Source organism: Heterodontus francisci, chromosome 4 (assembly GCF_036365525.1).
Source record: "Heterodontus francisci isolate sHetFra1 chromosome 4, sHetFra1.hap1, whole genome shotgun sequence".
In the NCBI taxonomy this organism is placed as follows: domain Eukaryota; kingdom Metazoa; phylum Chordata; class Chondrichthyes; order Heterodontiformes; family Heterodontidae; genus Heterodontus; species Heterodontus francisci.
The window spans coordinates 124,160,134-124,183,428 of NC_090374.1; the positions used below are offsets into that span (position 1 = coordinate 124,160,134).

A 23,295-nucleotide genomic window follows, 5' to 3' on the forward strand; every position below is an offset into this window, starting at 1 on the left:
ACCTGTTAAGCCATTGCTCGGGTTACTACACATGAAGGAAAAATTTATGGAATCTTTGACTTCACTTGGTTTTTCTGTGATAACTGGAAAAGCTACTAACTTCCCTCCGGCCAAATCATTCTCCAGGAGTAGGTCAACTCCGTCTATGGGCAAACTGTGGACAATTCCTACGGTTAACGTTCCAGACATCAGGTCACACTCTAGGTGCACCTGATACAAAGGTACGGGTATATACTCTCTGCAAAAATCACTAAAATCTTGGCATTCAATGCGCTGTCTGCTGGAACAGTTATGCCGTCCCCCAACAAAAGAGTTTGTATGGCTCCTGTATCCCTAACTATAACTATAGGTTTACCTGCCTCACTTGAGGGATAAGGAGTTACTTTTCCTTTTGACAAAAATTCCCTGTAACTCTCAGGTATCTCGTTCATGTCCCCCACGCTCACGTTGGTTTTTGTACTTGGCCTTAACAGCTGCAGCCAGAGTTACAGCCTGATTTGTCACACTATCGGTCAGGGCTTCTTTCTCTGCATTGGCCTTGTGCACCCCAATAAGTCCCATGGGTTTACTCCGCAACTTCCAGCATTCTGCACGAAGGTGTCCCACCTTGTGGCAATGGTAACACTTAGGCTTTTGGACCTCACTTCCACCCTAAGCACCTTCCTTTCTCACCTGAGGAGATCATCCCAGGGCATTCCCAGCTGTCCCTTCTTGTCCCTGGCGACTAGCCTTCCTTTCACCTCCTCCCACTTTTATTCTTCTCGGGTTTGTAGGGGTGACACAAAGGGTTTGGGCTTATAAACAAGCTCGTAATCATCAGTGATTTCTGCCGCCTGTCTGGCTGCTGAAACTTTCTGGTTCTCTGTGTAGGTTCTTACTAACTTCCAGGAGAATTATTTCCCTAAGGTTCTCATACGTGGCCTCTACCTTTAGTGCCCACATCCAATGATCAAAATTAATTTGCTTTACACCCTCAAATTCTATACAAGTCTGCCCAGGCTGTCTCTGGAAGTTCTGAAATTTCTGTCTGTGCGCGTCAGGAACTAACTCATAAGCAGCGAGGATAGCCTTTTTTGCCACCTCATAATCTGCAGAAGCCTCCTCAGAAAGCATGGCATAAACTTCATGAGCTCTGCCCATCAACCTGCTTTGCATAAGCAGTGTCCAGCTTTCCTTTCGGCCACTTCATCTGTCTATCTTTTCAAAAGGAATAAAAATTACCTCTGTGCCTTTCCTCAAATTTCGGGAGGGCTTGTACAAATTTAAACAACTCTTCACTGGGTCCTGGGCTGGAGTCAGATCTTTCCGCACCAGTATTTCACTAGAGTCAAGAACACCCCTAATAGTATTGTCTGACTGCCTATCAGACATCAAGCCCTGGATGAATTATAACTTCCAGTCGTTCATTATTGACAAAGTTGAAATTGTGATTTAATTCTCTGGTACTGATTCCATCAGCTTCCATGGACATTCATTTAGATTTTGACCCTGAGCTGAATTTTCAGTCCCACAACCAGTTCAATACCAAATTACAGAAATGCTGGAAATACTCAGCATGTCTGGCAGCATTTGTGGAGAAACAGAGTTAATGTTTGAGATCTGTGACCTTTTATCAGAACTGGGAAAAGTTAGAAACGTAATAGGTTTTGAGCAAGTAAAGGAGGCTGGAGGGTGGGAAAAAGAACAAGAGGGAAAGTCTGTAATAGGGTGAAGGGCAGGAAAGATTATTTGACAAAAGGTTTCATGGTGCAAAGCCAAAGGGAGTGGTACTGGGTTAAGTAAAGAAACAAAAGACGTGTCTGGAGGCGTGAATGACAGGAGTGCCATTCGAGAGCAAAGAAAAGGAAATAAGGGAGAATCGAGAAAAAAGCTAAGATAAAGGAAACAAAATGGGAGCAGGGGTTATGATCCAAAATTGTTGAACTCAGCATTAAATTCGGAAGGTTGTAAAGTGCACAGTCAAGAGATGAGGTACTGTTTCTCAAGCTTGCGTTGGAATACTACACGAGGCCGAGAACAGAAAGATCAGTGGAAGCAATATGGAGAATTAAAATGGAAGGCGACAGGAAGCTCAGGGTCACGCTTGGACACTAAATGGAAGTGTTCCGCAAAACAGTCACCCAGTCTGCGTTTCGTCTCCCCAATGTAGAGGAGACCACATTGTGAGCAGCAAATACAGTATACTAAATTGCAAGAAATACAAGTAAATTGCTGTTTTGCCTGGAAGGAGCGCTTGGGCCTTGGATGATAAGGGAGGATGTAAAAGGGCAGGTGTTCATCTCCTACATTTGCATGGGAAGGTGCCGTAGGAAGGGGAGGGCTGTTGGGAATGACTGAGGAGTGGACTGGGGTATCGTGGAGGGAACGGTCCCTTTGGAATGCTGAAAAAGGAGGGGAGGGGAAGATGTGTTTGGTGATGCATCAGACTGGAGGTGGTGGAAATAGTGGAGGATGATCTGTTGAATATGGAAGCTGGTATGATGGAAGGTGAGGACAAGGGGAGCCCTATTGTGATTCTGGGAGGGAGGGGAACAGATGAAAGCAGACGTGTGTGAAATATAACGGACACGGTTGAGGTCCCTGCCGACCGCAGTTTGCGGGGACTCCTCATTTGAGGAAAAAGGAAGACATATCAGAAGCACTAGCATGGAAGGTTACATCGTCCGAATAGATGCAACAGAGATGGAGAAACTGGGAGAATGAAATAGTCCTAACAGGAAGAGAGGTGTGAGGTAGTGTAGCCAAATTAGCTGTGGGAGTCAGTGGGCTTATAGTGAATATTGGTTGATAACCTCTCCCCAGAAATGGAGTCGGAATAGTCCAATAGGGGAAGAATCGGCGATAGACCATGTGAAGGCAAGAGAAGGATGGAAATTGGATGCAAAGTCAATAAAATTTTCCAGTTCAGGGCGAGAGCAGGAAACAGTACAGATACAGTCATCAATGTACCTGAAAGAGGTGTGGGAGGAAGGCCTGAGTAGGACTGGAACAAGGAATGTTCCACCTATCCCACAAAATGGCAGGCACAGCTAGGACCCATTTGGGTACCCATTGCAACACCTTTCATTTGGAGGAAATGAGTCCATTACCATGGCTGCTTTCTTGCACCTCAAAATATTGCTCACCTGCATTCCTACCTACCTCACCCAACGCCAGCAGATACCCTTTAAGGACACCTTTATTTTGTCAAGAATGATCTCTGAAACTGTCCTTGTCATTTGCACTTTTCATAATTCAGAACTCATCAACACCTCTTCCACATACACTCTTGCCATTGTATACCCCCTGCGTCCTTACCAAATTCCATTGACTTTGTGTGCCCTGATAAAGCAGTTTCAGAATTTTAAAACCCTTCACAGCTTAACCTCATCTACCTATGGGCTGCATCCTCCAGTCACACCTTCCATTTTTCTGACTCTGGGCTGCAATTTTGACCGCGGACGTAAAGGAAATGCGGCCCGTGCATACAGGCACCACATCGCGGAGCTGCTGTGATTTCAAACACGGCAGCTCATTTACATGGCCGCGGCGCCATTTTTAAAGCGCTTACAGCCGTCAATGGACGTTTAAAATATAAAGGGCCAGGTAAATGAAAGTTCTGCAAAAAACAATTAAATTACCTTTCCATGCAATTTCCCACCCCGCCCTCCCAATGGCATTTCAAAACTTTCCTGCCCTTTTCCCCCTGGAATTAGCATATTGAGAATTTGACTGTGCCCCACCCCCCCCACCCCCGCCAAAGTTCGGCACCTTTGTCCTCTATCCCTTCCCATCACCTCCCCCCAGACACCCCGACCAATCCGCAGCGTTGTCATCCCGCTCTTCTCCTCGTCCTTCCCCGCCCCCCACCACCCCCTGCACAGAGCAAAACTTCTCCCTCCACCCCATAGGTGTCATGCCACGTTTCCCCGAACGGGGATTGGAAGGCGCAGCATTGTCAGCTTGAATGAAGATCGGTGCAGCGGTTAAGGAGGCAATGGGACCCTCATTAAATCAGGTATGTAAATTAATTTACAGATTGAAATGGGGGTCTCGTCGCCGAGTGGCAGGGCATGCCACAAGGCCTCGCCACCACCGCTGAGATTGGTATGGAGCCTGCCCCTGTCAGTCGGTGGCGGGCCGCTGCCGTACTGATATTCATTGCCCCCCTTCCCCCCCCCCCCCAACCCCCGGCCACTGTTCCTGACAGCGGAGGGGCTTTAAAATCCGGTCCTGTGTTGCTGCTTGTGTTTCACCCTCCCATCTCCCTGGATGCTTTTTGCCTCCACTGCACCACTGGAGGTCGATCATCTAACCACCTATAATTGAATTTTTCTAACATGTTACTTGCCAGCTTCCCTCCTTCCTATTCATAAACTGAAAATAGGAACAGGAGAAGACCATTTATCCTCTCAAGCCTTTTCTACCATGAGATCAACCCCGCACAGCCCACTTCTACCTCCTTCCTAAAATCCACAAGCAGGACTGTCCTGGCAGACCCATTGTCTCAGCCTGTTCCTGCCCCACTGAACTTATTTCTTCCTATCTTGACTCTATCTTTTCTCCCCTGGTCCAGCCTCTCCCCACCTACATCCGTGACTCTTTGATGCACTACGTCATTTTGACAATTTCCAGTTTCCTGGCCCCAACCGCCTCCTGTTCACTATGGACCTCCATCCCCCACCAGGACGGTTTGAAGGCTCTCCGCTTCTTCCTTGAACAGAGGCCCAACCAGTCCCCATCGCCACCACCCTCCTCTTCTGCCTGGCTGAACTTGTTCTCACATTGAACAACTTCTTAAACTCCATTCACTTCCTTCAAGTAAAAGGTGTTGCTATGAGTACCCGCATGGGTCCTAGTTATGCCTGTCTTTTTGTGGGCTATGTCGAACATTCCTTGTTCCAGTCCTACTCAGGCCCCCCTCCCCCAACTCTTTTTCCAGTACATTGATCAGTGCTGTTTCCTGCTCCCGCCTGAACTAGAAAACCTTATCAACTTTGCTTCCAATTTCCACCCTTCTCTCACCTTTACATTGTCCATCTCCAACACTTCCCTTCCCTTCCTCGACATCTCTGTCTCCATCTCTGGGAATAGGCTGTCTACTAATATTCATTATGAGCCCACTGACTCCCACAGCTATCTCGACTACACTTCTTCACACCCTGCCTCCTGTAAGGACTCCATTCTATTCTCCCATTTACTCCATCTCTGACGCATCTGCTGTGATGACGCTACCTTCCAGTCAGCGCTTCTGATATGTCTTCCTTTTTCCTCAACCGAGGATTCCATCCACCGGGCCCTCAACCTTGTCCGGCCCATTTCCCGCATCTCCACCCTCATCCCTTCTCCTCCGCCACCCCCCCCCCCCCCCCCCCCACCAAGAACCGCACCATTGTTCCCCTTGTCCTCACTTTCCACTCCACCAGCCTTCACATCCAAAGGATCACCCTCTGCCATTTCCGCCACCTCCAGCGTGATGCCACTACCAAACACATCTTCCTCTTTCCTCCCTTGTCAGCATTCCAAAGGGATCGTTCCCTCCGCGGCACCCTGGTCCAATCCTCCATTACCCCCGACACTTCGCCCTCTTCCCACGGCACCTTCCCATGCAATCGCAGGAGGTGTAATACCTGCACTTTTACCTCTTCTCTCCTCACTATCCAAGGCCCCAAACACTCCTTTCAGGTGAAGCAGCGATTTACTTTTACTTCTTTAAATTTAGTATACTGTATTCGCTGCTCACAATGTGGTCTCGTCTACATTGGGAAGACCAAACGCAGATTGGGTGACCGCTTTACGCAACACCTCCGCTCAGTCCAAAAGCATGACCCCGAGCTTCCAGTTGCTTGCCATTTCAACACACCCCCTCTGCTCTCATGCCCACACATCTGTCCTGGGCTTGCTGCAGTGTTCCAGTGAACCTCAACGCAAGCTCGAGGAACAGCATCTCATTTACCGATTAGGCACGCTACAGCCTGCCGGACTGAACAGTGAGTTGAATGATTTCAGAGCATGAAGGACTCCCCCCCCCCCCCCCCTTTTAATTTTCAGTTTATTTTATTTCAGTTTACTTTAGTTTAGAGATACAGCACTGAAACAGGCCCTTCGGCCCACCGAGTCTGTGCCGACCATCAACCACCCATTTATACTGATGCTACACTAAGTCTTTGCTCGAGTCGCTCTGAACAGGCTCCAGAAGCTGGCCGAGCGCGTCTACCCTGAGGCACAGTGTGGCTTTCGTGCAGGGAGATCGACCATTGACATGCTGTTCTCCCTTCGTCAGATACAGGAGAAATGCCGTGAACAACAGATGCCCCTCTACATTTCTTTCATTGATCTTACCAAAGCCTTTGACCTCGTCAGCAGACGTGGTCTCTTCAGACTACTAGAAAAGATCGGATGTCCACCAAAGCTACTAAGTATCATCACCTCATTCCATGACAATATGAAAGGCACAATTCAACATGGTGGCTCCTCATCAGAGCCCTTTCCTATCCTGAGTGGTGTGAAACAGGGCTGTGTTCTCGCACCCACACTTTTTGGGATTTTCTTCTCCCTGCTGCTTTCACATGCGTTCAAATCCTCTGAAGAAGGAATTTTCCTCCACACAAGATCAGGGGGCAGGTTGTTCAACCTTGCCCGTCTTAGAGCGAAGTCCAAAGTACGGACAGTCCTCATCAGAGAACTCCTCTTTGCTGACGATGCTGCTTTAACATCTCACACTGAAGAGTGCCTGCAGAGTCTCATCGACAGGTTTGCGGCTGCCTGCAATGAATTTGGCCTAACCATCAGCCTCAAGAAAACGAACATCATGGGGCAGGACGTCAGAAATGCTCCATCCATCAATATTGGCGACCACGCTCTGGAAGTGGTTCAAGAGTTCACCTACCTAGGCTCAACTATCACCAGTAACCTGTCTCTAGATGCAGAAATCAAGAAACGCATGGGTAAGGCTTCCACTGCTATGTCCAGACTGGCCAAGAGAGTGTGGGAAAATGGCGCCCTGACACGGAACACAAAAGTCCGAGTGTATCAGGCCTGTGTCCTCAGTACCTTGCTCTAAGGCAGCGAGGCCTGGACAACGTATGCCAGCCAAGAGCGACGTCTCAATTCATTCCATCTTCGCTGCCTTCGGAGAATACTTGGCATCAGGTGGCAGGACTATATCTCCAACGCAGAAGTCCTTGAAGCGGCCAACACCCCCAGCTTATACACACTACTGAGTCAGCGGCGCTTGAGATGGCTTGGCCATGTGAGCCGCATGGAAGATGGCAGGATCCCCAAAGACACATTGTACAGCGAGCTCGCCACTGGTATCGGACCCACCGGCCGTCCATGTCTCCGCTATAAAGACGTCTGCAAACGCGACATGAAATCGTGTGACATTGATCACAAGTCGTGGGAGTCAGTTGCCAGCATTCGCCAGAGCTGGCGGGCAGCCATAAAGACAGGGCTAAATTGTGGCGAGTCGAAGAGACTTAGTAGTTGGCAGGAAAAAAGACAGAGGCGCAAGGGGAGAGCCAACTGTGCAACAGCCCCGACAAACAAATTTCTCTGCAGCACCTGTGGAAGAGCCTGTCACTCCAGAATTGGCCTTTATAGCCACTCCAGGCGCTGCTTCACAAACCACTGACCACCTCCAGGCGCGTATCCATTGTCTCTCGAGATAAGGAGGCCCAAAAGAAAAAGAACACTAATCCCATATTCCTACCACATACCCACCTGTCCCTATATTTCCCTACCACCTACCTACACTAGGGGCAATTGCTAATGGCCAATTTACCTATCAACCTGCAAGTCTTTGGCATGTGGGAGGAAGCCGGAGCACCTGGAGGAAACACAGGGAGAACTTGCAAACTCCACACAGGCAGTACCCAGAATTGAACCCGGGTCACTGGAGCTGTGAGGCTGCGGTGCTAACCACTGTGCCGCCCATCATTTTCATCATTTTCCTTACTATGTGCTTGCCCACATTTTTTTTTTCATGTTTGTACTTTGGGCCAGGGCTGTTCATTTTCCTGTCCATTAACATCCTCTCTGCACTAATGCTTTGTCTTTCAGCACACCATTAACATACCGTTTGGTTTTGCTGACCTTCTGGTCAGTTATTCTCTGTGACCCTGTCCTATCAAGACCTTGTCTTTTGTTATTTCTTGCTCTACCCCTGTTTTATTTGATTAGAACCTATTACATTTCTAACATTTGCCAGTTCTGATGAAGGGTCACTGACCTGAAATGTTAACTTTGCTTCTCTCTCCACAGATGCTGCCAGACCTGCTGAATATTTCCAGCATTTCTTGTTTTTTATTTCAGATTTCCAGCATTTACAGTATTTTGCTTTTATTATTGAGATCATGGTTGTCTGTGACCTAACTCCATATGCCCACTTTTGCCCTGTATCCCTTAGTACCTTTGGTTAACAAAAATCTACCATTCCCATATTTAAAATGGCATCAACTGCTGTTTTGGAAGAGTTCCAAATCTCTTCCACCCTTTCCTTGTCGATGTGTTTCCTAGCTTCACTTCTGAAAGTTCTGGCTCAAACTTTGAGGTTATTCCCGTAGTCTTAGCGACCCCAACCAGTGGAAATAGTTTCTCTCCATCTACCCTATCAGTACCCCATAATATCATGAAAAGTTCAATCAAGTCACCCTATAGCATTGTAAATTCCATGCAACCCAGATTTGTGTAATCTCTTCTCATAAGTTAACCTTTGGAATCCAGGTATCATTCGAGCATGTCTATGCTGTACTTCCTTCAAGGCCATTATATCCTTGCTAAGATGTGGTGCCCAGAACTGAACACAGTACTTCAGGTGTGGGGCGGCGCAGTGATTAGCACCGCAGCCTCACAGCTCCAGCGACCCGGGTTCAATTCTGGGTACTGCCTGTGTGGAGTTTGCAAGTTCTCCCTGTGTCTGCGTGGGTTTCCTCCCACATGCCAAAGACTTGCAGGTTGATAGGTTAATTGGCCATTATAAATTGCCCCTAGTATAGGTAGGTGGTAGGGAAGTACAGGGACAGGTGGGGATGTGGTAAGAATATGGAATTAGTGTAGGGTTAGTGTAAGTGGGTGGTTGATGGTCGGCACAGACTCGGTGGGCTGAAGGGCCTGTTTCAGTGCTGTATCTCTAAACTAAACTAAACTAACCAGGGCTTTGTATAGCTGTAGCATAACTTTTCTACCCCTTGTATTCTAGTCCTGTAGATCTAAAGGTCAGCATTCCATTGGCTGTTTTGTTTATTCTTTCTATTTGTCCATGACATTTTAATCGATGTGCATGGACCCCAGTTCTCTTTGGACCTCCATTTTTTTTCCTAGTCTTTCATAATGTGGAAATTACTCTGATCGATCCCTTTTAGGTCCAAACTTACCTACATTGAAATCCATTTGCCACAGTTTTGCCAATTCATTGGATGTATTGATAACTTGTATGATTTTTATGTTTCCATCTACACTGTTTACAATGCTGTCTACCTTTGTGTCATTGGCAAACTTAGATATGTGGCTCAAAAACAAGAAATGCTGGAATCACTCAGCAGGTCTGGCAGCATCTGTGGAAAGAGAAGCAGAGTTAACGTTTCGGGTCAGTGACCCTTCTTCGGAACTGACAAATATTAGAAAAGTCACAGATTATAAACAAGTGAGGTGGGGGTGGGGCAAGAGATAACAAAGGAGAAGGTGCAGATTGGACCAGGCCACATAGCTGACCAAAAGGTCACGGAGAACAGGCAAACAATATGTTAATGGTGTGTTGAAAGACAAAGCATTAGTACAGATTAGGTGTGAATACCTAATCTGTACTAATGCTTTGTCTTTCAACACACCATTAACATATTGTTTGCCTGTTCTCCGTGACCTTTTGGTCAGCTATGTGGCCTGGTCCAATCTGCACCTTCTCCTTTGTTATCTCTTGCCCCACCCCCACCTCACTTGTTTATAATCTGTGACTTTTCTAATATTTGTCAGTTCCGAAGAAGGGTCACTGACCCGAAACGTTAACTCTGCTTCTCCTTCCACAGATGCTGCCAGACCTGCTGAGTGATTCCAGCATTTCTTGTTTTTGTTTCAGATTTCCAGCATCCGCAGTATTTTGCTTTTATTTTAGATATGTGGCTGTTATCTCATCTAAATTGTTACTAAATATGGTGAATAGTTGTGGTCCAACACACATCCCTCTGCAACACCACTGGTCACATTCTGCCAATTAGAGTACTTGCCCATTATCCCTACTTTCCTTCTCCTGCTTCTCAGCCAATTTCCTAACCAGGTCAATAATTTGCTATCAATTCCATGAGTTTCAACTTTAGTTAACAGCCTCCAATGAGAGGCTTTATCAAATGCCAGCTGGAAATACATATAAATAACATCCCTAGACATTCCCCGCCCAAATCTTTAGTCATCTCAAAAATGCAATCAAAGAATTCCCATGTCATCATCGCAGTATCATCTTTGTCCCTATTACCCCCACCTTTCCAAAATCCTTTGATCTTTCTTGTCTGAAAATCGACTTTTAAGATGATTCTGATCCTTACCTTCAGATCTATTCATGATTTTCTCTGACAACAGCTTGTATTTATATAGCCTGTTTAACATGGCCCCAAGAAGCTTCACAGGGGTGTTACGAAACAAAATTTGACAGAGCCATATAAGGAGGTATTAGGTAGATGCCCTTTTAAGGAGTAACTTAATGGAGGAAAGAGAGATGGAGTGAGTGAGGGAGGGAATTCCAGAGCTTTTGCACCTTGATAGCTGAAGGCAAAGGCGTCAAGGTGGAGCAATTAAATCTGATGCACAGGCGACCAGAATTAGAGGAGCACAGATACCTTGGAGGTTTGTGGGGCTTAACCGGGAGCCAATGTAGGTCAGCGAGTCCAAGGATGGTGGATGCACAGAATTTGATGCGACTTAGAACATAGGCAGCAGAGTTTTGAATGACCACAAGTTTATGGAGGGTGAAATGTGGGAGGCAGGCCAGGCTTGTGCTGGAATAGTCAAGTCTGGAGGTAAAAAAGCCACAGATGAGAGTTTCAGTAGCAGATAAGCTGAGGCGGGTCCAGAGTCGAGCGATGATAGAGTTGTCCTGGGGTGGATATGTGGTCGGAAGCTCATCTCGAGGTTAAATGTGACTCCAAGGTTGCGAGCAGTCTGGTTCAGCCTCAGACAGTGACTAGGGAACAGAGTTTGTGATGAGGACTGAAGACAATGGGTTCGATTGTCTTAATATTTAGTTGGAGGAAATTTCGGCTCAGCCAATATTGAATGTCAAACAAGCAGGGTGACAATTTATGGACAGTGAACAGGACAGAAGAGATGGTGGTGAAGTAGAGTGGGTGTTGTCAGCGTACATATGGAAACTGACGCTGTGTTTTCAGATAATGTTGCTGAGGGGCAACATGTAGATGAGAGATGAGAGATGGGTGAGGGCCATGGGTAGATCCTTGGCAGACACTAGCGGTTACAATGTAGGAGCAGGAAGAGAAGCCAATGCAAGTAATTCTCTGGTTATGATTAGAGAGCTAAAAATGAAACTAGCATCTGCAGTACTTTACTTTTGAACACGCTCAAGGACTTTGGCGAGGAAAGCAAGGTTGGAGATGGGGCGGTAATTTTCAGGGATGGAGTGAGTGATCAAGACTTTTTTTGAGGTGAAGGGTGATATGGCAGCAGATTTGTAGAAGAGGGGGACAGTACCCAAGGAGAGAATAGTTTACAATATCAGCTAACATGGGAGCCAGAAAGTAAAGTTGGGTAGTCAGCTGTTTAGTGGGAATAGGATTGAGAGAGCAGGAGGTGGATCTCATGGACAAGATGAGCTTGGAGAGGGCATGAGGGGAGGTGGGAGAGAAACTAAAGAAAGATGCGAGATCAGGGCTACAGCGTGGTGGACGCTTGCGTAGTTGGCCCAGTGGGCTAGGGGAAGTGAAGGAAGTGGAAGAGGCAGCTGATCGGGTAATCTCAATCTTAGTGTCCAGGAGCTCCTTGCACTTGTTAGAGATGAGGATGGGAGAGGGAGGGATTTAAGAAGATGGTTTGCAGTAGAGCAAAGAAGCCATGATTTATCTTTGCATTCCAGATAAGAGCAGGATCCAATTGCGCTCTGTGGCCCTCCTAGATCTGGTGGTGAATGGCTGTCCTATGTCCTTGCATGTATCCTCTGATCTTCCTATATTAGCCTATTTCTAGTTTATCGCAATCATTGACCACTGTTTCAGTTGCCTTCCCTCCACCCTCTGGAATTCACTCGCTCAATATCTTGCCCTACCAGCTTGCTCACTCTTTTCAAGTGCCTCCTCTTCAACTATGCTTTTGTCCTCACCTGACTGTCTTTTCCCTCCTCTCCAGATATGCTACCTACTACCCTTTAAAGCACTTGGGCATCTTTATGTATGTATTAAGTGTTGCAACAATGCGAACTATTGTGCTCAAGAATTCCCTCTTGCTACTACTTTTCCTGTCTTCAAAAAAAACTCTTTAAAAAGTTAACATCATAAGTCTTTTTCAAACCTCACAATTCTCCTCTCCCCACAAAAAAAATTCTCCTACTCCATGTCCATTTAGACATTCTTTTATGCACAGAGCTCTAAAGAGGGAGACAGAGGCCATCGCGTAAAAAGGGAAGGCTGGAGGTCAGTCCTTGGTGGGGTTGGTGCTGGAGGTAAGAGAGAGGCTGTCATCAACAGAGTGGAGGTCAAAGGCTTCTGCTGGCAGAGCACTCCTGCTCCTCTTGACCGTGAGTTATGCTGTAAAAGGTACTTACCTCACTTCCCTTTAACTGTGTTTCCCGACCCCCGGGAAACCTGCGTGCCAACTGTAAAAAATATTTAATTGTGTTTTCAATTGCACTGTTGGAGCCTGATTTAAATATGGTAATGAGGTGTCCTGCCTCTCCACAGCTGTGAAAATGGTGGCAGGCGTGTACTCGCCAGTTGTGGATGTGATTTCTGTTCTAAAACTTAACCCTCGGCGACCATCACCTGCCCCTCATGCAGGGTTAATATTGAAGGCATTGTCTTTGTGCTTCTCTATTGTACACTATTTATTTCTGTTTGATAGTCTTTTGGGAGTTTTTTGTGTGCCATTCCAATACTTTTTAAAGAAAAGACTTCCAACATTGTAAGGAACTGTAGATTAATAAATTCTACACCAGGGTTGTCCAACAAATGGCCGGCAGCTAAGATCCGGCCCGCCAAAGGTATCCATCCGGCCCATGGGTGTAAACTGGACCCAGAGCCATTCCTCTGCCTCGACAGGGGTCCGTCACTGGAGATGAGAAATTTCCCTTTGCCGCCTCCTTGTAGTCCGGCTTATAAAAGAAATCTTGTCAGTTTCACAGCTTACAGCTGCTGACATCGGGAACAGTTGTTTCCCAACTTCAGACAGATTCGGGATTTTTTACGAGCCTGCTGGAATACCTTGAATCTGTCTGAAGTTGGGAAACGGCTGTTACTGATGTCAGCTCCTGTCAGCTTTGAAACTGACTTGAGATTTTCTTTTAAACTGATCAACCATTTGCTGAGCATTTCCACTCTCTTCAACTGAAAGAGAGCGCAAGGGGGACAGAGAGGGGGGGGCGAGAGCGCAAGGGGGACAGAGAGGGGGGGGCGAGAGCGCAAGGGGGACAGAGAGGGGGGGGCGAGAGCGCAAGGGGGACAGAGAGGGGGGGGCGAGAGCGCAAGGGGGACAGAGAGGGGGGGGCGAGAGCGCAAGGGGGACAGAGAGGGGGGGGCGAGAGCGCAAGGGGGACAGAGAGGGGGGGGGCGAGAGCGCAAGGGGGACAGAGAGGGGGGGGCGAGAGCGCAAGGGGGACAGAGAGGGGGGGTGAGAGCGCAAGGGGGACAGAGAGGGGGGGTGAGAGCGCAAGGGGGACAGAGAGGGGGGGTGAGAGCGCAAGGGGGACAGAGAGGGGGGGTGAGAGCGCAAGGGGGACAGAGAGGGGGGGTGAGAGCGCAAGGGGGACAGAGAGGGGGCGGGCGAGAGAGAAAAGGGGACGGAGGGGAGCGGGCGAGAGAGAAAGGGGGACAGAGGAGGGGGGGGCGAGAGAGAAAGGGGGACAGAGGGGGGGGGGCGAGAGAGAAAGGGGGACAGAGGGGGGGGGGCGAGAGAGAAAGGGGGACAGAGGGGGGGGGGCGAGAGAGAAAGGGGGACAGAGGGGGGGGGGCGAGAGAGAAAGGGGGACAGAGGGGGGGGCGAGAGAGAAAGGGGGACAGAGGGGGGGGCGAGAGAGAGAAAGGGGGACGGGGGGGGGTGGAGAGAGAGAAAGGGGGACGGGGGGGGTGGAGAGAGAGAAAGGGGGACGGGGGGGGTGGAGAGAGAGAAAGGGGGACGGGGGGGGTGGAGAGAGAGAAAGGGGGACGGGGGGGGTGGAGAGAGAGAAAGGGGGACGGGGGGGGTGGAGAGAGAGAAAGGGGGACGGGGGGGGGTGGAGAGAGAGAAAGGGGGACGGAGGGGGGGGTGGCGAGAGAGAAAGGGGGACGGGGGGGTGGAGAGAGAGAAAGGGGGAAGAAGGGGGACGGGGTTGGACGAGAGAGAAAGGGGGAAGAAGGGGGACGGGGTTGGGCGAGAGAGAAAGGGGGACAGAGGGGGGGGCGAGAGAGAAAGGGGGACGGGGGGGGGCGAGAGAGAAAGGGGGACGGGGGGGGGGCGAGAGAGAAAGGGGGACGGAGGGGGTGTGGCGAGAGAGAAAGGGGGAAGGAGGGGGTGTGGCGAGAGAGAAAGGGGGAAGGAGGGGGGGGTGGCGAGAGAGAAAGGGGGAAGGAGGGGGGTGGCGAGAGAGAAAGGGGGACGGAGGGGGGGGTGGCGCGAGAGAAAGGGGGACGGAGGGGGGGGTGGCGCGAGAGAAAGGGGGACGGAGGGGGGGGGTGGCGCGAGAGAAAGGGGGAAGAAGGGGGGGCGCGAGAGAAAGGGGGAAGAAGGGGGGGCGCGAGAGAAAGGGGGAAGAAGGGGGGGCGCGAGAGAAAGGGGGAAGAAGGGGGGGCGCGAGAGAAAGGGGGACGGAGGGGGGGTGGCGAGAGAGAAAGGGGGACGGAGGGGGGGTGGCGAGAGAGAAAGGGGGACGGGGGGGCGAGAGAGAAAGGGGGACGGGGGGGGCGAGAGAGAAAGGGGGACGGGGGGGGCGAGAGAGAAAGGGGGACAGAGGGGGGGCGAGAGAGAAAGGGGGACAGAGGGGGGGCGAGAGAGAAAGGGGGACAGAGGGGTGGGCGAGAGAGAAAGGGGGACAGAGGGGGGGGCGAGAGAGAAAGGGGGACAGAGGGGGGGGGGCGAGAGAGAAAGGGGGACGGGGGGGGCGAGAGAGAAAGGGGGACGGGGGGGGCGAGAGAGAAAGGGGGACAGAGGGGGGGGCGAGAGAGAAAGGGGGACAGGGTTGGGCGAGAGAGAAAGGGGGAAGGAGGGGGGTGGCGAGAGAAAGGGGGACGGAGGTGGGATGGCGGCGCGAGAGAAAGGGGGACAGGGTTGGGCGAGAGAGAAAGGGGGAAGGAGGGGGGTGGCGAGAGAAAGGGGGACGGAGGTGGGATGGCGGCGCGAGAGAAAGGGGGACGGAGGTGGGATGGCGGCGCGAGAGAAAGGGGGACGGAGGGGGGGGTGGCGCGAGAGAAAGGGGGACGGAGGGGGGGGGTGGCGCGAGAGAAAGGGGGACGGAGGGGGGGGGTGGCGCGAGAGAAAGGGGGACGGAGGGGGGGGTGGCGCGAGAGAAAGGGGGACCGAGGGGGGCTGGCGCGAGAGAAAGGGGGACCGAGGGGGGGTGGCGAGGGAGAAAGGGGGACGGGGGGGGGGGGGTGGAGAGAGAGAAAGGGGGAAGGAGGGGGGGTGGTGGAGAGAGAGAAAGGGGGACGGGGGGGGGGGGGTGGAGAGAGAGAAAGGGGGAAGGAGGGGGGGTGGTGGAGAGAGAGAAAGGGGGAAGGAGGGGGGGTGGTGGAGAGAGAGAAAGGGGGAAGGGGGGGTGGAGAGAGAGAAAGGGGGAAGGGGGGGTGGAGAGAGAGAAAGGGGGACGGGGGGGGGTGGAGAGAGAGAAAGGGGGACGGGGGGGGGGGTGGAGAGAGAGAAAGGGGGACGGGGGGGGGGTGGAGAGAGAGAAAGGGGGACGGGGGGGGGTGGAGAGAGAGAAAGGGGGACGGGGGGGGGTGGAGAGAGAGAAAGGGGGACGGGGGGGGTGGCGCGAGAGAAAGGGGGACGGAGGGGGGGGTGGCGCGAGAGAAAGGGGTTCGGAGAGGGGGGTGGCGCGAGAGAAAGGGGGACCGAGGGGGGGTGGCGAGGGAGAAAGGGGGACGGGGGGGGGGTGGAGAGAGAGAAAGGGGGACGGGGTTGGGCGAGAGAGAAAGGGGGAAGAAGGGGGAAGAATGGGGACGGGGTTGGGCGAGAGAGAAAGGGGGAAGAATGGGGACGGGGTTGGGCGAGAGAGAAAGGGGGAAGAAGGGGGACGGGGTTGGGCGAGAGAGAAAGGGGGACAGAGGGGGGGGCGAGAGAGAAAGGGGGGGGCGAGAGAGAAAGGGGGGGGCGAGAGAGAAAGGGGGGGGGCGAGAGAGAAAGGGGGGGGCGAGAGAGAAAGGGGGGGGCGAGAGAGAAAGGGGGGGGCGAGAGAGAAAGGGGGGGGCGAGAGAGAAAGGGGGAAGGAGGGGGGGTGGCGAGAGAGAAAGGGGGAAGGAGGGGGGGTGGCGAGAGAGAAAGGGGGAAGGAGGGGGGGGTGGCGCGAGAGAAAGGGGGACGGAGGGGGGGGTGGCGCGAGAGAAAGGGGGAAGAAGGGGGGGCGCGAGAGAAAGGGGGAAGAAGGGGGGGCGCGAGAGAAAGGGGGAAGAAGGGGCGCGAGAGAAAGGGGGAAGAAGGGGGGGCGCGAGAGAAAGGGGGACGGAGGGGGGGTGGCGAGAGAGAAAGGGGGACGGAGGGGGGGTGGCGAGAGAGAAAGGGGGACGGGGGGGGCGAGAGAGAAAGGGGGACGGGGGGGGCGAGAGAGAAAGGGGGACGGGGGGGGCGAGAGAGAAAGGGGGACGGGGGGGCGAGAGAGAAAGGGGGACGGGGGGTGCGAGAGAGAAAGGGGGACAGAGGGGGGGGCGAGAGAGAAAGGGGGACAGAGGGGGGGCGAGAGAGAAAGGGGGACAGAGGGGTGGGCGAGAGAGAAAGGGGGACAGAGGGGGGGGCGAGAGAGAAAGGGGGACAGAGGGGGGGGGGCGAGAGAGAAAGGGGGACGGGGGGGGCGAGAGAGAAAGGGGGACGGGGGGGGCGAGAGAGAAAGGGGGACGGGGGGGGCGAGAGAGAAAGGGGGACAGAGGGGGGGGCGAGAGAGAAAGGGGGACAGGGTTGGGCGAGAGAGAAAGGGGGAAGGAGGGGGGTGGCGAGAGAAAGGGGGACGGAGGTGGGATGGCGGCGCGAGAGAAAGGGGGACAGGGTTGGGCGAGAGAGAAAGGGGGAAGGAGGGGGGTGGCGAGAGAAAGGGGGACGGAGGTGGGATGGCGGCGCGAGAGAAAGGGGGACGGAGGTGGGATGGCGGCGCGAGAGAAAGGGGGACGGGGGGGGGGTGGCGCGAGAGAAAGGGGGACGGAGGGGGGGGGGTGGCGCGAGAGAAAGGGGGACGGAGGGGGGGGGTGGCGCGAGAGAAAGGGGGACGGAGGGGGGGGTGGCGCGAGAGAAAGGGGGACCGAGGGGGGCTGGCGCGAGAGAAAGGGGGACCGAGGGGGGGTGGCGAGGGAGAAAGGGGGACGGGGGGGGGGGGTGGAGAGAGAGAAAGGGGGAAGGAGGGGGGGTGGTGGAGAGAGAGAAAGGGGGAAGGAGGGGGGGTGGTGGAGAGAGAGAAAGGGGGAAGGAGGGGGGGGGGTGGAGAGAGAGAAAGGGGGACGGGGGGGGGTGGAGAGAGAGAAAGGGGGACGGGGGGGGGTGGAGAGAGAGAAAGGGGGACGGGGGGGGGTGGAGAGAGAGAAAGGGGGACGGGGGGGGGTGGAGAGAGAGAAAGGGGGACGGGGGGGGGTGGAGAGAGAGAAAGGGGGACGGGGGGGGTGGAGAGAGAGAAAGGGGGACGGGGGGGGTGGCGCGAGAGAAAGGGGTTCGGAGAGGGGGGTGGCGCGAGAGAAAGGGGGACCGAGGGGGGGTGGCGAGGGAGAAAGGGGGACGGGGGGGGGTGGAGAGAGAGAAAGGGGGACGGGGTTGGGCGAGAGAGAAAGGGGGAAGAAGGGGGAAGAATGGGGACGGGGTTGGGCGAGAGAGAAAGGGGGAAGAATGGGGACGGGGTTGGGCGAGAGAGAAAGGGGGAAGAAGGGGGACGGGGTTGGGCGAGAGAGAAAGGGGGACAGAGGGGGGGGCGAGAGAGAAAGGGGGGGGCGAGAGAGAAAGGGGGAAGGAGGGGGGGTGGCGAGAGAGAAAGGGGGAAGGAGGGGGGTGGCGAGAGAGAAAGGGGGAAGGAGGGGGGGTGGCGAGAGAGAAAGGGGGAAGGAGGGGGGGTGGCGAGAGAGAAAGGGGGAAGGAGGGGGGGTGGCGAGAGAGAAAGGGGGAAGGAGGGGGGGTGGCGAGAGAGAAAGGGGGAAGGAGGGGGGGTGGCGAGAGAGAAAGGGGGAAGGAGGGGGGGTGGCGAGAGAGAAAGGGGGAAGGAGGGGGGGTGGCGAGAGAGAAAGGGGGAAGGAGGGGGGGTGGCGAGAGAGAAAGGGGGAAGGAGGGGGGGTGGCGAGAGAGAAAGGGGGAAGGAGGGGGGGTGGCGAGAGAGAAAGGGGGAAGGAGGGGGGGGTGGCGAGAGAGAAAGGGGGAAGGAGGGGGGGTGGCGAGAGAGAAAGGGGGAAGGAGGGGGGGTGGCGAGAGAGAAAGGGGGAAGGAGGGGGGGGTGGCGAGAGAGAAAGGGGGAAGGAGGGGGGGGTGGCGAGAGAGAAAGGGGGAAGGAGGGGGGGTGGCGAGAGAGAAAGGGGGAAGGAGGGGGGGGGTGGCGAGAGAGAAAGGGGGACGGAGGGGGGGGGTGGCGAGAGAGAAAGGGGGACGGAGGGGGGGGTGGAGAGAGAGAAAGGGGGACGGGGGGGTGGAGAGAGAGAAAGGGGGACGGGGGGGGCGAGAGAGAAAGGGGGGGCGGGGTTGGGCGAGAGAGAAAGGGGGAAGATGGGGGACGGGGTTGGGCGAGAGAGAAAGGGGGAAGAAGGGGGGGCGCGAGAGAAAGGGGGACGGAGGGGGGGTGGCGCGAGAGAAAGGGGGACGGAGGGGGGGTGGCGCGAGAGAAAGGGGGACGGAGGGGGGGGTGGCGCGAGAGAAAGGGGGACGGAGGGGGGGGTGGCGCGAGAGAAAGGGGGACGGAGGGGGGGGTGGCGCGAGAGAAAGGGGGACGGAGGGGGGGGTGGCGCGAGAGAAAGGGGGACGGAGGGGGGGGTGGCGCGAGAGAAAGGGGGACGGGGGGGGTGGCGCGAGAGAAAGGGGGACGGACGGGGGGGGGTGGCGCGAGAGAAAGGGGGACGGACGGGGGGGGGGCGCGAGAGAAAGGGGGACCGACGGGGGGGGGGGGGGGTGGCGCGAGAGAAAGGGGGACCGAGGGGGGGTGGCGAGAGAGAAAGGGGGACGGGGGGGGGGTGGAGAGAGAGAAAGGGGGACGGGGGGGCGAGAGAGAAAGGGGGACGGGGTTGGGCGAGAGAGAAAGGGGGACGGGGTTGGGCGAGAGAGAAAGGGGGAAGAAGGGGGGTGGCGAGAGAGAAAGGGGGACGGAGGGGGGGGTGGCGCGAGAGAAAAAGTGATCAAGTTCACTATGACAGAAGGACATCTGTCCAGAATACTCTGCATTGCTACAAGAAATGTGCCTGCAAACACTGACTACTTTTGCAAGCAAAAAATATACCAGGTTTCTCACTAAATCAGTGTCCAACATAGTGAAGAGAAAGTAACGCAATAAATTAGTCTCATTTAAAGCCTTTTCACAAAATGTACATTTGCTGTTTTGGTCTGTTTAATAGCAAGATAAATTTTAATGCCTTTATCTTTCCGAAATTGTCTCATTGGCTCCCCCATGTAAGACAAAAATTGTAGTGTGGCCCCCCATGCATAAAGATTGGGCAACCCTGTTCTACACCGTCTAAAGAGTGGTTTTCTGCATCATCACTCTTGGCATACGGTGGGAATGAATATCATGAAATTGTACATTCCCATTCTGTAATTTTCCATCTACTAAAATTAGCAGACCCAGATCATACAGTGGGATGTTCAGTTTCGTTATGCATTCCAGCATATGCTAGAGCACCAAAGCTGAAAATCTTCCTTCTAGTTTATTGTGGACTGAGGAAATCTTGATCTGAAGGAAATGAATTCAGCTTTCATTTTATTGGCAGAGTGAAATAGATTGTTAAAGTATCCATTAGAAATGAAAATGATCCACTTAAATGTATGAATGCTATATTAGTAGTAAATGTTTACCTGATTTCCTGTTCTACTTGTATTCACAGCTGCAAAATAATTCAACCTTAAGAACATTTACTACTTTCCCTGTTTTGGACAATTTGTACTTACTGCTGAATTTTCATATTTAGACCTTGGCAGAAAAGAGTAAAGAACTGGACAGATTACGTAATGAATGGGCAACACATACAAGTTTGCTAGCGAACAAGCACAGCCAGGAAGTTACCACCGAACGGGAGAAGGCCTTGCAGGTGAGAAAATGTACAAATTAATAATGGGATAGTAAAGTTGAAAGTTAAATGTAAAACATCATTTAAAAGTTTAGGGAAAGAAAGAATTAGGATTTATGTGGTATCTTGTCACATATTCAACATGTTCCAGAGTAGTTTACCATCAGTCGGTCACTTTTTGAAGTACAGTCACTGTATGTAGACAAACAAAGCAGTAAATGTGCACACAGCAAATAATCGAATGACCAGTTTGTTTTTGCAAGTTTTAGTCAAGAGAGGAATGTTGGCCAGGGTGCCTGCTCTTTGAATAGTGCCAAGGGATCTGTTATTTCCCCCCCTTAATTGGTTTAATATCTCATCTGAAAAATGGCACCTTTTGACAGTGTAGCATTCCTTTAGTATGGCACTAGAGTGGTCTAGATTATGTGCTGATGTCTGTAGCGAGGGTGGAAATTGTAGCCTTCCAATTCTGAGAAATGCCTCTAGGTGAGCCAAGCTGGCATTTGGATACAAATGGAGCATATCGTAGAAATGCTAAAACAAAGATTCTGTTGCTTGGAGTGGTCCAGGGATCTGCTATCGTACAATCCTGTCAAGATATCCAAACTGATATATATAGCATGTTACTCAGTAAATTCACAGAACTAGAGTAACCATGCTACAGGGAAGAGGAAGGTCGACAATTGATGATGATCCCAAGGCTGAGTTGCTATCAGTACCAGAAATATAGGAAGGAAAACAAATCCAGTAATAAATAGAAACCCAATTCAAATAAATTGGCATTGCTATATGCATGTTCCCAATGAATATTGTACCAACGCCCATACACACTAATATCTCGACCAGCTTACATGCATATCCAATTATCTGCTACGGAAAAATACCCCAGAACAAATTAACACTGCATGAAGTCAAAACTCAATTTTAGTTTGGTTTGTTGATTTTTATTCCCCTCCCTTGTGTTTTTCGCTTGTGGCAGTGTATCTTGAGTGTATTCTGCTACCTAATTTAGTGCTCCATCCAGGTGCTATCCCGAAGGTGGTTGGCGGGGGGGGGCGAAGAGCTGGTGGTGATGATGGTGCCAGTCAACATGTAGCATTCGTCTGCTAAATGTTAGTGTTTCCTCGGAGAGAAATGGCATAAATGGGCGGCACAGTGGCGCAGTGGTTAGCACCGCAGCCTCACAGCTCCAGCGACCCGGGTTCAATTCTGGGTACTGTCTGTGCGGAGTTTGCAAGTTCTCCCTGTGTCTGCGTGGGTTCTCGCCGGGTGCTCCGGTTTCCTCCTACCACCAAAGACTTGCAGGTTGATAGGTAAATTGGCCATTATAAATTGCCCCTAGTATAGGTAGGTGGTAGGGGAATATAGAGACAGGTGGGGATGTGGTAGGAATATGGGATTAGTGTAGGATTAGTATTAATGGGTGGTTGATGGTCGGCACAGACTCGGTGGGCCGAAGGGCCTGTTTCAGTGCTGTATCTCTAAATAAATAAAATCTAACTTCTGTTTCTCTTCCTCCTTATCTTATGCTGTGTGGCTGTGCTGTTTTTGGCTATGCATGGGTCATTTGGGTGGGACAGCAAAATGTGGCACCATCAGATGCGGTTACCTCATTTGTGCCTACTGCCATGGCCCTGCTCGTGGGCACTCTCTCAGCTTTCCCTGTGGTCTGCTTGGACTCAGACTGCAGGATGTTGAAGCTTGACGTTTGAGTACTTTTTAGCTGTTTCTCCAGCATGATGAATCAAGACAGGAAAGACTCAGACATTGGAGCATCAGTTGATACATTTCCATAGCTACACGTAGGACCTCTGTTAAGGGGGATCCAACCCTAAAAATGATTCTAGAAATGCCACACGTTCCAGGGTGGATGTCAGTTCTCTAAAATAGCCAAAACCACAACAGAAATATGGATAGGAGCCTCATCCACACTAGCCACAACACCTTGCAGAGTGCTTTGTGCACTTTCAAGTGACTTATGAATTGATGGTGCTGACAAAGCAACATTCTTTCTTATCCAGGTCATAGAGGGCACAGGTCCAGAAACTTTGCAACTGAGGGTGGCCTGGCTCTTCCTGCTCCTCTGGTATGTTGGCTTTCATTGCAAGGGAATTTGAGTACAGGAGTAAAAATATCTTGCTGCAATTGCATAGAGCCTTGGTGAGACTGCAGCTGGAGTAATGTGTACACTTTTGGTCGTCTCATCTGAGGAAGGATATACTTGCCATAGAGGAAGTGCAACGGAGTTTCACCAGACTAATCCTTGGGATGGCGGTATTGTCTTATGAGGAGAGATTGAGGGAACTGGCCTGTATTCTCTAGAGTTTTGAAGAATGAAAGATGATCTCATTGAAACTTACAAAATTCTTACAGGGTGTGACGGGGTAGATGTGGATAGGATGTTTCCTGTGGCTGGTGAGTCCAGAACCAGGGGACACAGTCTCAAATAAGGGGCAGGCCATTTAAGACTGAGCTGAGGAGGAATTTCTTGACTCAGAGGGTGGTGAATCTTTGGAATTCTGTACCCAGAGGGCTGTGGAATCATGTTCAAGACAGAAATAGATAGATTTCTGGATACTAACGACATCAAGGGATATGGGGATAGCACGGGAAAGTGGTGTTGACGTAGATGATCAGCCATGGTCTAATTGAATGGTAAAGCAGGCTTGATGTACTGAATGGCCTACTGCTGCTCCTATGTTCCTATATTTGTTTAATTATGCATGGGATCAGGGAGAATCGA

General features: G+C 52.1%; 1 protein-coding gene across 2 annotated transcripts in view; it reads left to right on the forward strand.

The window, feature by feature from the left end:
• Positions 1 to 23,295, forward strand: part of LOC137369232 (spindle assembly abnormal protein 6 homolog) — an 87,779-nt gene that overhangs the window by 37,668 nt on the left and 26,816 nt on the right. For both annotated transcript variants that reach the window (XM_068030108.1, XM_068030109.1), the window contains exon 7: positions 20,454 to 20,573. In XM_068030108.1, the coding sequence (XP_067886209.1) occupies positions 20,454 to 20,573 (120 nt within the window). The remainder of the gene's footprint in view (positions 1 to 20,453; positions 20,574 to 23,295) is intronic.